This window comes from Salmo salar, chromosome ssa17 (genome assembly GCF_905237065.1).
Source record: "Salmo salar chromosome ssa17, Ssal_v3.1, whole genome shotgun sequence".
Taxonomy (NCBI): domain Eukaryota; kingdom Metazoa; phylum Chordata; class Actinopteri; order Salmoniformes; family Salmonidae; genus Salmo; species Salmo salar.
The window spans coordinates 15,473,440-15,485,402 of record NC_059458.1 but is presented as its reverse complement, the minus strand read 5'-3'; the positions used below and the strand labels follow the sequence as shown (position 1 = coordinate 15,485,402).

The window sequence follows — 11,963 nt, the reverse complement described above, 5'->3', positions numbered from 1 at the left end:
CTGGAGGGAGTTGTCATCTTTAAGTCAACTGATTCTAAGAGCTCAGCTTGATCACCCTTCAGAGTGTGAGGAGAGTGTTGACTTAAAGCCCCGGTAGCGTCCACAACGGGCCGGGAAGCGGGGAACCTGTAGCAGCAGGGCAGGCGCATGCTTAGTTTGGCCGTAAGTAGCTATAGGCTAACGAGACCTCAGATATGGTGCCGACAGCGATTGTCAGCACTGTTCCCTCTGGGCCTGTGCGTGTGACAGAGTTTACTTTGTGCCCTGGCCTCTCTTCCAAATCGCTCTAGTTAAAGGGTGGATGGAGGGAGGGAGGAGGTGGGAGAGTATTGAGGTTGTGAGAAGTAGGGCCTAAGCTATCCTGGCCTGATAAAAAGGAAAAAAAGGGAAAAAAAGTGCCTCATAAAAGAGAACATTTGCCAACCGGAAGGGAGTCCTGTAAATGGGTCACTCATTAACAGTTTATAAAGAGGCTGGATTGGGGACAGCCAAAGAAAGAACAAATAAAACCCACATGCATTCAGTAGAAGCAGGCCTCTGTATGGCAAACAATGAGCTTTTCAGGAAGAGGTTTATACTTTGTCATTTCGATAAAACATATTTGGTTGGACAAATGCCAGAGTGAGGTAAAGGTACGCCATCTAACGAAACCAACAACCATACTATAACCTCTGAGGTTTTAGAGAGAATCAGTCATGGGCTGTGTCTCAATTCCTCTCAAAGACCAATGGAGGAAGAGGTTGGAGGGAGGGACCTTGTATCCTGTCCTCCAATGCGCTTTGAGAGCAATTGAGGAAACAAGGACGGAAGCAAGGACTTAACGGCTAGTAGCGTTTTCAGACACAGCCCTAAATAAGAGAGGCTAGTCAACATCCTCCAGGGCTCACTATAGCACACGATAGGCCTATTCAACATCAAATTAATTCTAACATGAGGCAGTCACAGGGTGCATTTGGAACTTTATTGGCATTTTGCAAGACTTCAGGTTAAAGAGTTAACAAGCACGCATCATCATCTCTGAGTACCATCATTTCCGACAAAACTAGTTTGGCTGTTTTACAAACATACAAATAGAACATTAATAACGTTGCTTTAGCTGAATACTACTAGAACCAACTAAGTTACGTTTTTTGATATTGCTGATGAGGCTTCTGTGTAACAGAAACAAAATGACAAAGGCATCATTCAAGCATTAAAGAAACGTGACAATACTTTAAAATGTCACAGTTCAGGCTAATTGCAATAATCAACTTAATGAAAAAGTAATTTTTTTGAAAATAAAAAAGTGCAAAAGGCAGATATCCTTTTTTGGGATAAACACAAATTCCAGTTCAAAATTGGACTGACAAAGAGATCAGTATACGCACTATGACAAGTAAGCAATTCACAACTGATGGAGAAAGAGGTTGCACATGTAAATTGGCATAAGCTGTGACACAGTTCAATCATTTCACAATAAGTCATGAGTTTCATCAAATAACATTTTTATACCAAAGACAATTAAATACGGGATTAAAATCAAGGGATAAAATTCAAATTGTAATATTGATACTCCGATAGAGCTCTAAAAGTAAAAAAAAAAAGAAAAAAAGATGACTAACCGTTTCATCATCGGAGCATATACCCAGTTCAGGTAAGGACACAATTGCATAAGACCTCTTGGCTGCATACCCGTTTTCTTACATCTTCTCGTGTGTGCTTTTCAACCAACGTCCACAACAGGTAGACCCAGCTATTACACTGCACTATACTACCCCCTGTTAAGGTGTATCCACTGTACAAGACTTGGGATATTAAGCAGGATGGGACCATAACAGGGGTTAGATCAGGAAGGCAATTGAAATCTAGAGAGCCAAACAATGCCGGTGGAAATATCAGAAAACACACAGGGTATAATTAGCTGGGTTAATCTGTACTGTACGGACTTTCTGAAAAAGAGACGAGTCAGCCGTTTTTGCTTTTAATGAAAGATGCCAGACTTTCGCAGCTGTAATGATGCACTGGTTCTTTTCTTCCTCACTTCTTTTCACTGTGTTTTTTTTGTTGTCCTGGTCATTCGAGAAGAGGGTCGCAAATCCTCAGGGAATTTCACATTAAGGAGGAATGTTTGGTGCGACAACCTGGAGCAAAGGAAGTGGGAAAATAATTCTGAAAGCGCAACTGTTGTAGAATTCGCAGACTACGGGTAGCAGGTGTAACAACATGCCATTTACAGAAAGACAAATTGGTAACAACAATATATAGTATTATTTCATAAACAACTTCATTTATATGCATGTCTTTATATGAATGTCAAGTCTCAAGGATAATATCTACTATACATGCTGGTATGCGGTGACTGTGTACTAAGGTCTTCAATAGTAGTTGGGCTCCCGAGTGGCGCAGTGGTCTAAGACACTGCATCGCAGCGCAAGAGGCGTCACTGCAGTACCTGGTTCACATCCGGCCGTGATTGGGAGTCCCATAGGGCAGCGCACAATTGGCCCAGTGTCGTCCAGGTTTGGCCGTCATTGTAAATAAGAATTTGTTCTTAACCGACTTGCCTAGTTAAATAAAGGTTCAATTAAAAAATATATGTTTTACCTCAGTACAGGAAGAAGAAGCGTGTTCTGTGCGAGGCAGCCATGCTTTCAGACATGTTGCGCACTTTCAGGTAGCTCACGAACCCTCTGAAGAAAAGCAGGAGACCTGAGGAAGGGATTCGAAATCATTAGTAAAAAACACCACTATTCATCCAAGGTCAAGGAATTCACTTTACTGTGGGAAGATTAGTAGTACATCATTTCAGCCACCAGATGGCATTGGTGTACAACATTCTAGGTGGATATATTAGCACAGCTTAATTCCTCAGCAATTGGCTAGTTGAAGAACGCAGCATTTGCTATACAGATCAGTAAACTTACCGAGGACCAGGAAAATCCACCAGAGCCAGTACTGCCCATTGAAGTATCCAGTAAAGTAGTCAGAGAACTGTGGGAAAGTAGAATTTACAGGAAATGGACATTCAACAACATGTCCGACCATCATGAGAATACTTGAATGACAATCAGTTACTATAAACACATACAGATTTTCAGAATCAACATGGCAGAAATGTACTTGCGCTAGGATTAGGACTCCTCAAGCCTCAGTTCCTCAAATGTTGGGTATCCTAATTGAGACTATGGGCCGGTTTCCAGGACCAAAAAAAATAAATAAGCCTATTCCCAGACACCAGGAAACCAGGCCTTTAATTTGGCACTGCTCAGATAAAGGCCTAAACTCCTGTATAGCCTAGTATTGCACAACATCTAGTGGAAGTAGCTGTGTGCACCAGATCAATGATGAAAGCCCGGGGTTAATAACTCTATGCCCACCAGTGTGTTGCTTCTTCATGTGGAAATTGTACAGGGCTTTGATTGATGCCCGGAGCACAGAGATTACACTGGGTTCCTGCTCTTAAGGGTGTCCTCCTCACATCTAGGGCTAACAAGCCTTAGCAAGCATCTGCTTCCTGCTGCACAAGCAGTGATATACTGGACATACTTGAAATGTATTTTGTAACATTCAACTCATTAACATGCTAGCCAAGTGAAACATTTTACATTATTTAAAAAAAAACAATTACATTTTAGTAATTTAGCAGACACTCTTATCCAGAGCGATTTACAAGAGCAATTAGGGTTAAGTGCCTTGCTCAAAGGCACATTGGCAGATGTTTATCCTAGTCGGCGTGGGGATTTGAACCAGCGACCTTTTTGGTTACTGGCCCAACGGTCTTTACCACTAGGCTACCTGCCGCAATTACGAGCACAGCATTGTCTGGATTAAGCAGGATAATGCTAGCCAGTTTGTTAATTTAACATAAACCATTTGCAACATTGATGTTTGAAGTAGACACTCTTTGTATGGACTGCTTTTAAAGTTGTGGACTGTATGTCCTGTCCCATATTGAAATCAACTCTGTACGTTGTTTTAGATACATTGATTAGGCCCCTTTGACCCAATACTGCACTTACTCTGACGATGAGAATCCACTTGATGAGAGAGAGGCCAAAGCCGCAGATGGCCCCGTATCGGCCGGCGATGGTGTTGGTCAGGCAGAATGACAGGCAGAACCCAATCCAATTGAACAGGAAGGCCACTGTTTGGAGACGGAAGAAAGCATGCAGTTACAAGCACAGACCGACAGACAGACACCACTCTCAAGGTTGACTAACATTTCTGTTGAGTGAGTCACTGTTCAGTATATCACAAATTGGATGTCCTTCTATACATACTTAAAGACACATTCTGAGGCCAAATGAATGCAGCCAGAGAATCACTAAGCTGACTTACTTTGACCTTTCCCACCTCCATTCCTATTGGAGGAAGAGATCATGTTGTCTTCAATGAGTGACTGTTGCCACCTTGTGGTGAATCCATAGAAAACACCTTCAACTGCTTACTCACATTTTCATCCAAGCAAACTTTTGTTAAGTTCCCCTGCTCAGACTGAAATGGGCCAGTCCGCTCAGTGAAAGAGGCTATTTGGGCTTGTCAACTCACTGAAGAATAGGGGGGTTTCGTGCACAAACAACAGATCCACTCACTGAAAAAGGCCAGCATGAAAATGCCATCGTTCCCCACTCTCAGCTGGTCGACATCGCTGAAATCATCCCTTGGAGGGAAGTCATCCTCCTGTTTAAAAGAAAGAGGACAGGAAAACAACTCATCCACATCTTCTGAAGAAACGTAGCAATAGCACTGTTGTGTGTCGACATTTCCTTCTCTTTTAGAGATGTTGAGAAAGCAGAAATAAAGCTCAATGGGCATTTGGACTAAACCTACATAAAATAGAGCTAATATACTGTAAATACTGTTGTAGCTATGACTTGGACAATATAGCTATCAAAGTTGTTTTGGTCCTGAAATATGTTGTTACACTGTGTAGTTAATAGCAGCATTGAAGTTTTTCTTACAGCATTCCAGCAGAATAATCCTGTTTTTATGGGTAAACATCCCATACTCAAACACACGTGTGTGTGTGCGTGCGTGCGTGCGTGCGTGCTGTCCTACCCCTGGTATCACCTCCACAGCAGAGAGTACCATGGCTGCAGCTTTGGCTTTCTCTGCCTCATCGTAGGTGGGAAGAGAGGTGGCCACGCTGTAGGGGGGCGGCACGGGGAAATCACTTGGGTAACAACTGCTCTCTACTGGGGGACCACAGGGAAAAGACATGGCCCATTAGACTACGACAGGGCAAATTAACACTGTTCACAAGGTGAAGATGGAATTCGGAAATCAATTCAATCAAATAAGGAAATCACATCGGCTTAATTCCAGGAGGAGTGTGAACTATCGGCCTATACTTAGGGCAACTGGCTGGTTCCAACGTGTTTGAAAGAACTACATGAGAGCTACAGACGCTGCGAGAGAATGAGATGGAGAAAGGGGCAGAAAGACAAAGTGAGACACAGAAAAAGGCAGAAGCAAAGACATAAGCTAAACTGAAGAGTAGAACGGGGATAAAGAGCCAAACAGACAGTATATGGAGTCTTTGGTTCTGTACCAGGCATGGCAGCGGTGGCTCCCAGGGCGATGCTGGCATACGGGGGAGGTGGGGCCTCTGCGTCCCCCTCCAGGGCTACTGGGACTGGGCAGGCCTGGGAGGACGCGTTGGCCTGGGCCGAGGTACACGGCTGCTGGGCGCTGGTGGAGGGCTCACAGGAGTCGTCTTCATCATTCTCAAACTGAGAGAGAAGGGGGGCGGGGGGCAGAGAGAAGGAGTTAAGTGTCACTTCAATAAAACCCACGTCACAAGTTCATGACACAGAATGTCAAAAGGTGAGGAAGGAGAGGGAAGCCCTGTAAACTGAGACGCTTGGATAGATATGGTCATGGCCCAACACTGAAAGATCATCTGCTGTTTTGTAATAAACTAAGTAGGCAACATTTGATTCCAGTGCTAAGGGCGCTGAAGACATCCAAAACATGTGATCTAGGCTAACTGCCAGCATAGCATCCAGTTGGAAGAAGACAACATGGTCATGGGAAACAGAAGGGTGACGGTAATGTTATAGAGAAGACAGCACAGCCTTATATCTGGCCAATGACAAATGATGTAGCTTAAGCGGATGCATAGCCTCGGCCTTGATCAGTGTGGCAGCAGTGCCAAATGTTGCTTTAGTCTTGCAGCTCACTTGAGGCTGTGGCGTTTTGCGTAGGTCAAGAGACCAGCGTTTAACTTGTGGCTTAGCTGTAGATGAAGTTTGTCATCATGTCCAGCAGCACTCGGGTCAATGTGCAAAGCCAGGAGAATGATTGAGTGCGATGCTATCCGGTGTCAAGGACACCAGTTATGCAAGAGCTAAACGACTGCATAATTGGCCAGGGGTGAATGAGTTATTCAACCATCGGCACACCAAGGCCTAAACAAGAACTCCTGAGGTTCTCTCAGTACGTCCTATTTTCATCTGATACGTCTAGTATATAAGTCCAAATAGTTAGGTTAGGCCTACATGTTTAAAGACCTGTTCAGAATGAGTGTACACAAATAACAAGGATGGTTTCCCAACCATCCTTGTTATTTGTGTACACTCATTCTGAACAGGTCTTTAAACATGTTTACATTAAACAGGTTTACATTATAAAACAGCCTGTATGACGTATCTAAATACAGGTTACCCTCAAAACCTGAAAGAGATGACACAGAGGCAAATCCACTGTTGCCTAGCGACTGAGAAAAGTGCAGAGGCAGGATCAAAATAGCATGGCTGTGGCTGAAAAAGTTTTGCACTTTGAGAAGCAAAAAAGTTAAGGCATACCATGGTATGTCTGACGTTAGCAAGCATTCCAGCATAGTGCAGCAGTGGGCATTTTTGACGCAAGGCCAGTAGGCTACATTTTTCAAAAGGCTTACAACTGCCTAATTAACTCATCCCATATCAAATCAGTCAGTCTATGGAAGTAATTATTGATAACCTAAATACACATTGGCATGATAACGACTATGAAAGTAAAAGTTTTCTGCTTTAGAGAGTGAGGGGCCGATAGATGACTAAACCAGAAGTGAACCTAGCCTTGGATACACAGCGTTCACACTGACAACCAGACATCCGAGCAATAGCAAACCTCCAGCAGCATAGCTAAAGCTGGCGCTAGAGGCCAAGTGAATTAGATGACAGCGCGTCACACAGCGCGACCCAAACAAATATTTACACACATGTAAGTCATTTTTCAATTGGCACAAAAAGTGAATTCGATATCTTTCTGAATAATTCCTCGTTATCGGAGTTCCACCTGAAACTGGTGTTTATAAGACACCGGTGCCTACCAAATCGATAATTATGGAAGCGTCGCCAAGTAGAAAGGTAGGTTGAACACTGTTCCCCTATCCATTACCCATCCTACTCTAGAACACCAGTGTTTCTCTACATTAAATTTAGAAGCGGTGGGCCGCCACTTCTAAATGACAACTTCCACTCCAATTTGTATTTTTTATAATATATACTGAAAAAAGATCAAACACAACATGCAACAACTTCACTGATTTTACTGAGTTACAGTTCATATGGAGGAAATCAGTCATTTTAAATAAATTAATTAGGCCCTAATCTATGGATTTCACATGACTGGGAATACAGATATGCATCTGTAGATCACAGATACCTTTAACAAAAATGTACCTCACAATGGGCCTCAGGATCTTGTCACTGTATTTTTGTGCATTCAAATTGCTGCCGATAAAAGGCAATTGTGTTCATTGTCTGTAGCTTATGTCTGCCCATACCATAACCCCACCACTACCATGGGGCACTCTGTTCACAACGTTGACATCAGCAAACCGCTCACCCACACGACACCATACACGTGGTCTGCGGTTGTGATGCCGGTTGGACGCACTGCCAAATTCTCTAAAACGACGTTGGTGGTCGCTTTTGGTAGAGAAATTAACGTTAAATTCTCTGGTAGACATTCCTGCAGTCAGCATGCCAATAGCACTCTTTCAAAACTTGAGACATCTGTGGCATTGTGTTGTGTGACAAAACTGCACATTTTAGAGTGCCCTTTTATTGTCCCCCGCACAAGGTGCACCTGTGAAATGTTCATGCTGTTTAATCCGCTTCTTGATTTGCAAAACCTGTCAAGTGGATGGATTATCTTGGCAAAGGAGAAATGCTCACTAACCGGGATGTAAACAAATTTGTGCATATGGAACATTTCTGGATCTTTCATTTCAGCTCATGAAACACTTGACATGTTGCGTTTATATAATACATACATTTATTTTTTGTCATTTCTATCTTTTATATTTAGTATTTTTTGTGTGAAAATAATTTGGGGGATGTTAAAACATTTTCAGTGTAAACTTAAATGACTAAGACCAGAAATAATGTATGTAGAGAACATAATGTAGCTATATATATATATATATATATATAAATAAGACCATCTTTGAGAACTAACAACCACCAAAATAAAAACTAGATTGGGGGAATACAAATAAAACAAATGTCATGGCATGTTATGTTATGTTTGAGTCACTCAGACAGCACAAGAACACAGTATAAACCATGACAAAATGTGTGAATTGCAGAAAATGTACTTTTAAACTGCACATTTTCTCTCAGCCCCATGGTAAAATGTATAGAAATGCAGGAAATTAGCTTTAAAACTGTAAAACATTCCATCCGGCCTCCCACACCACTGCTGCTGAAATAGCTAATAACTACCTAGCAAACTGGACTGAACAATATTATGTAACTAGGAATGGCATCTTCTTTGAGGGGGTGTACATTGTTCTCATGGAAAGCCAATTATTGAGCACGACAGAGACGTCATGGAACATTGTTTGTATTATGTACGTGTTTTGGGGGCTCTAACTATACTTGAGCAAAGTAGCTTATTTGGTGGCGTTGCCACAAATGGCTGCATATAATTGAAGTCTAGCCTGGGTTAGCTTACCTGGCACTGGATGACATACAGCGAACTAACGTTTGCTAGCTAGCCAAGTTAGTTATCCGTTCAGAAAACCAATACAAACTGAGTTAACTAAGCGCCAAAATGCTGTCATTTGGATGATTAACGACTCAAATTCAATTGCAACATGCTAGCTAACGTTTAGCTAGGTTAGCTATTGCATTGTTGATCTGCTGCTGAATAATGCGGAAGTGATAGGCACGAGGAACATCAGTTTGATTACAAGCCGTCAATTTAAACATGTATAGTCTAGGTTGACACCAGGTCATGTTGTAAATAGGTTGTTTATATTAGTTGTAGTTCGCAAACAGATGGCAATGTCGATTGTTTTGGCTCACCACTTGGTATCGGCTCGCTGCCTGGTCCATCTTGACGTTAGACTCAGCTGGCGGAGCTAGCCAGCAAGCGAAAAGTCAACAATCGTGTATTTAGCTATTTCGTAACTTAATTTTACTTTTTAATGGACAGCATTCAGGTGAAGTAGATTAAATATAGACGCTGGGACGTACAATAAACCGTCCATTTACGCTTCAACTGAAGCAAAACTCCTTTTGATAGGAAACGTCGAGTGAGTGGAAACACATAGGGCTCTTTGACTTGTGACGCAATGCCTCCGAATTCCAAATCTACTCATATCCACTACACTTACCTCATCCCTGTATATCTTAAAGATATTGGATGAATCTAAACAATAAGGTGAAAATATAAGACATCATCTTATTCGTAATACCTATCCAATCTCATCAGATTTGACTGTAGACAAGACAGTGTATAGGTTAGGAAATAGGTGCTAGTGGTCGAATTGGAATTGGGCATTCTACTCTACCGGGGACTAAAAACATTTGACCACTAGGTGGTGCAAAAAGTCAAAAGTTATTCAGAGAGGCAGAGACGGACGGTCAGAAGTCTACACGCACACACACTGTTCGCTATAAGCCCACCGTAGATGTCGGCAAAATAGCTATTTCCCCATTTTGGGCTGTGGGACTTTGCACTTGGACAGGTAGGCCTACTTGGTAGTACTCTTGGTTTATAGTCTATCAGGACTCATTGGATTGGCTGCTGTAACTGTAAACCAGGGCTCCCCAAATGGCGGCCCACGGACCAAATTTGGACTGAGGCTGGTTTTATTTGGCACCCCAAGTTTTCAGAGCCAAAACACTTTTTTTTAATTATATTTTTTATGTACAATTTTCATTGTTAGACATAAGACTAAAACACCAGGAAATCATCTTCAATTGATTGTTCCAAAGTATTCCCCACGTGGCCCCCAGACCATCCAGTCAAGAATAAATCGGCCCGCGGCTTAATCTAGTTGATGATCCATGCTGTAAGCGTTGGTAAGGCGAGACCTTGTTAGAAAACATTGGGGAGAACATTGGGGATATTAGGAATTTATGAGGCCCTGATTTCATAGAGAATACATTAGGCCCCTTTGGCTCCTACCACCATGGAGTGAGAGTTCCAAAACAAACCCAGAGGACCCAATCAACTTCTATTTTCCTTCTATTTTCTTTCCCTGCAAGTGCTTGTTAGTGAAATATGTGTTTGGCCATTAAAGGAGAAAGGGAGAGAAAGAAGGAGGGAGAGCATTCAATTGCATGGCTATTTCTGTCTTTAATTCGACTGAGACAGTTGTAAATTATATGCAATGCAGGCTGTGCAAGATATGGTCTATCTAGGCTCATGTGTACTACAAATTGGGAGTAACTGAGCAGTAGATTATAGCTATTCAATCAGACCAAAAACACAACAAATATATGAGCAACATTTACAGTTTCTGTTACATTTGGAACTGTTGGATAGTTCCCACATATCAAAAGTAAATCAATAGCTTCATGACTGCAACAAGTGTGTTTGAGAGGAATTGATTCTTACTTTAACTTGCAGTATTCATACATGACCACAGGGAGTCCCCATAATCACACCAATTAGTACATGTGTCCTTGGCTGAAAATGTATGTAAAACATTGACTACATGCAACAGGGGTGACCAACCCTGTCCCATACAACTACAGTGTGAGCAGGTTTTTATTCCAGGCCAGTTTTGTCTCACCTGATTATAAGAGAACTGTGTGCATATAAATCATCTAGAGAGAGAGGGGATTGGGGGTCAGAACCCATGGGATCTTACAGGCAGCTGAGATTAACTCACTCCGCTGGGAGTTTGGGACCATCTGAGGAGGGCACTCACGCAAACGTGGTGGGGCACAGATGCATACATGCAACAGCTGAATACCTTTGCTGATCAACATCTCCAGGATGCCTCCATAGCTGCCCTTTTATGTAAGAAATACAATATGGATTAGATGAGTGCACAGTTATCCAGATACATGAACATAGTGAGACATTTCATAGCCCATCATTACAACAGGGTGCTCTGTCCAGAGGCCCTATGACCTGTGGGTCACAGGCAGGTTGTCAGCAGAGCTGGGTCTGCTGCTCCATGATCCACCCACATACGTTGCTTTTACAGTTTTTCTCTCACCCCTGAGGCTACTGAATGCTGACTGCCTTACAACTGAGACCAGTGATGTCTGACCAAGTTTAGTGCTCATGGCAGCCATTTAGCCTTGGCTAACAAGCTGACTCAGCTGCTTACATCATGCTGATCAGTACAAATGGTGTAGTTAAAAAGCTCTCCTCATTTGAAACAAATCAGGCGAGCTTATTGAAACCAGACCAGGGTTCAAACACTATTTGAAGTCATTTCAAATTTTTTATCTGGGCTTGATTGAGTTTCCTCTGTGTAATGGAACCAATAGAACAGAAGCAACATAGCAAACCCCGCCCATCTGGCAATCCAGACAGGCTTAACAAGGATTTGAAAGATTCAAAATAGTATTTGAACCCAGGTCTGCTTGGAACACTGCAAGGACATCATACTGCTGAGCAAAATCTTGATATGCTTTATGCATTTGGTGTACTGGAACCAAAGTGTAGAGTGTCATGATGCTGTGTGAAATGATGCATGCAACTTTCAAGAAGATTTGTTTCATTTATCCTTGTCGGCATAGGCAAGA

General features: G+C 42.4%; 1 protein-coding gene across 3 annotated transcripts; it reads right to left on the bottom strand.

The window, feature by feature from the left end:
• Positions 1–942: 942 nt before the first annotated feature.
• Positions 943–9,574, bottom strand: nfip2 (NEDD4 family-interacting protein 2). Of its 3 annotated transcripts, none has more exons than XM_014151630.2 (8): positions 9,279–9,574; positions 5,531–5,711; positions 5,038–5,174; positions 4,572–4,659; positions 3,999–4,123; positions 2,904–2,970; positions 2,584–2,688; positions 943–2,120 (listed from the first exon to the last, which is right to left on the bottom strand). In XM_014151630.2, the coding sequence occupies exons 1-7, from the start codon at positions 9,306–9,308 to the stop codon at positions 2,585–2,587; spliced, it is 732 nt and encodes a 243-aa protein (XP_014007105.1). In that variant the 5' UTR covers positions 9,309–9,574; the 3' UTR covers positions 943–2,120; position 2,584.
• Between the last annotated feature and the right edge of the window lie 2,389 nt (positions 9,575–11,963).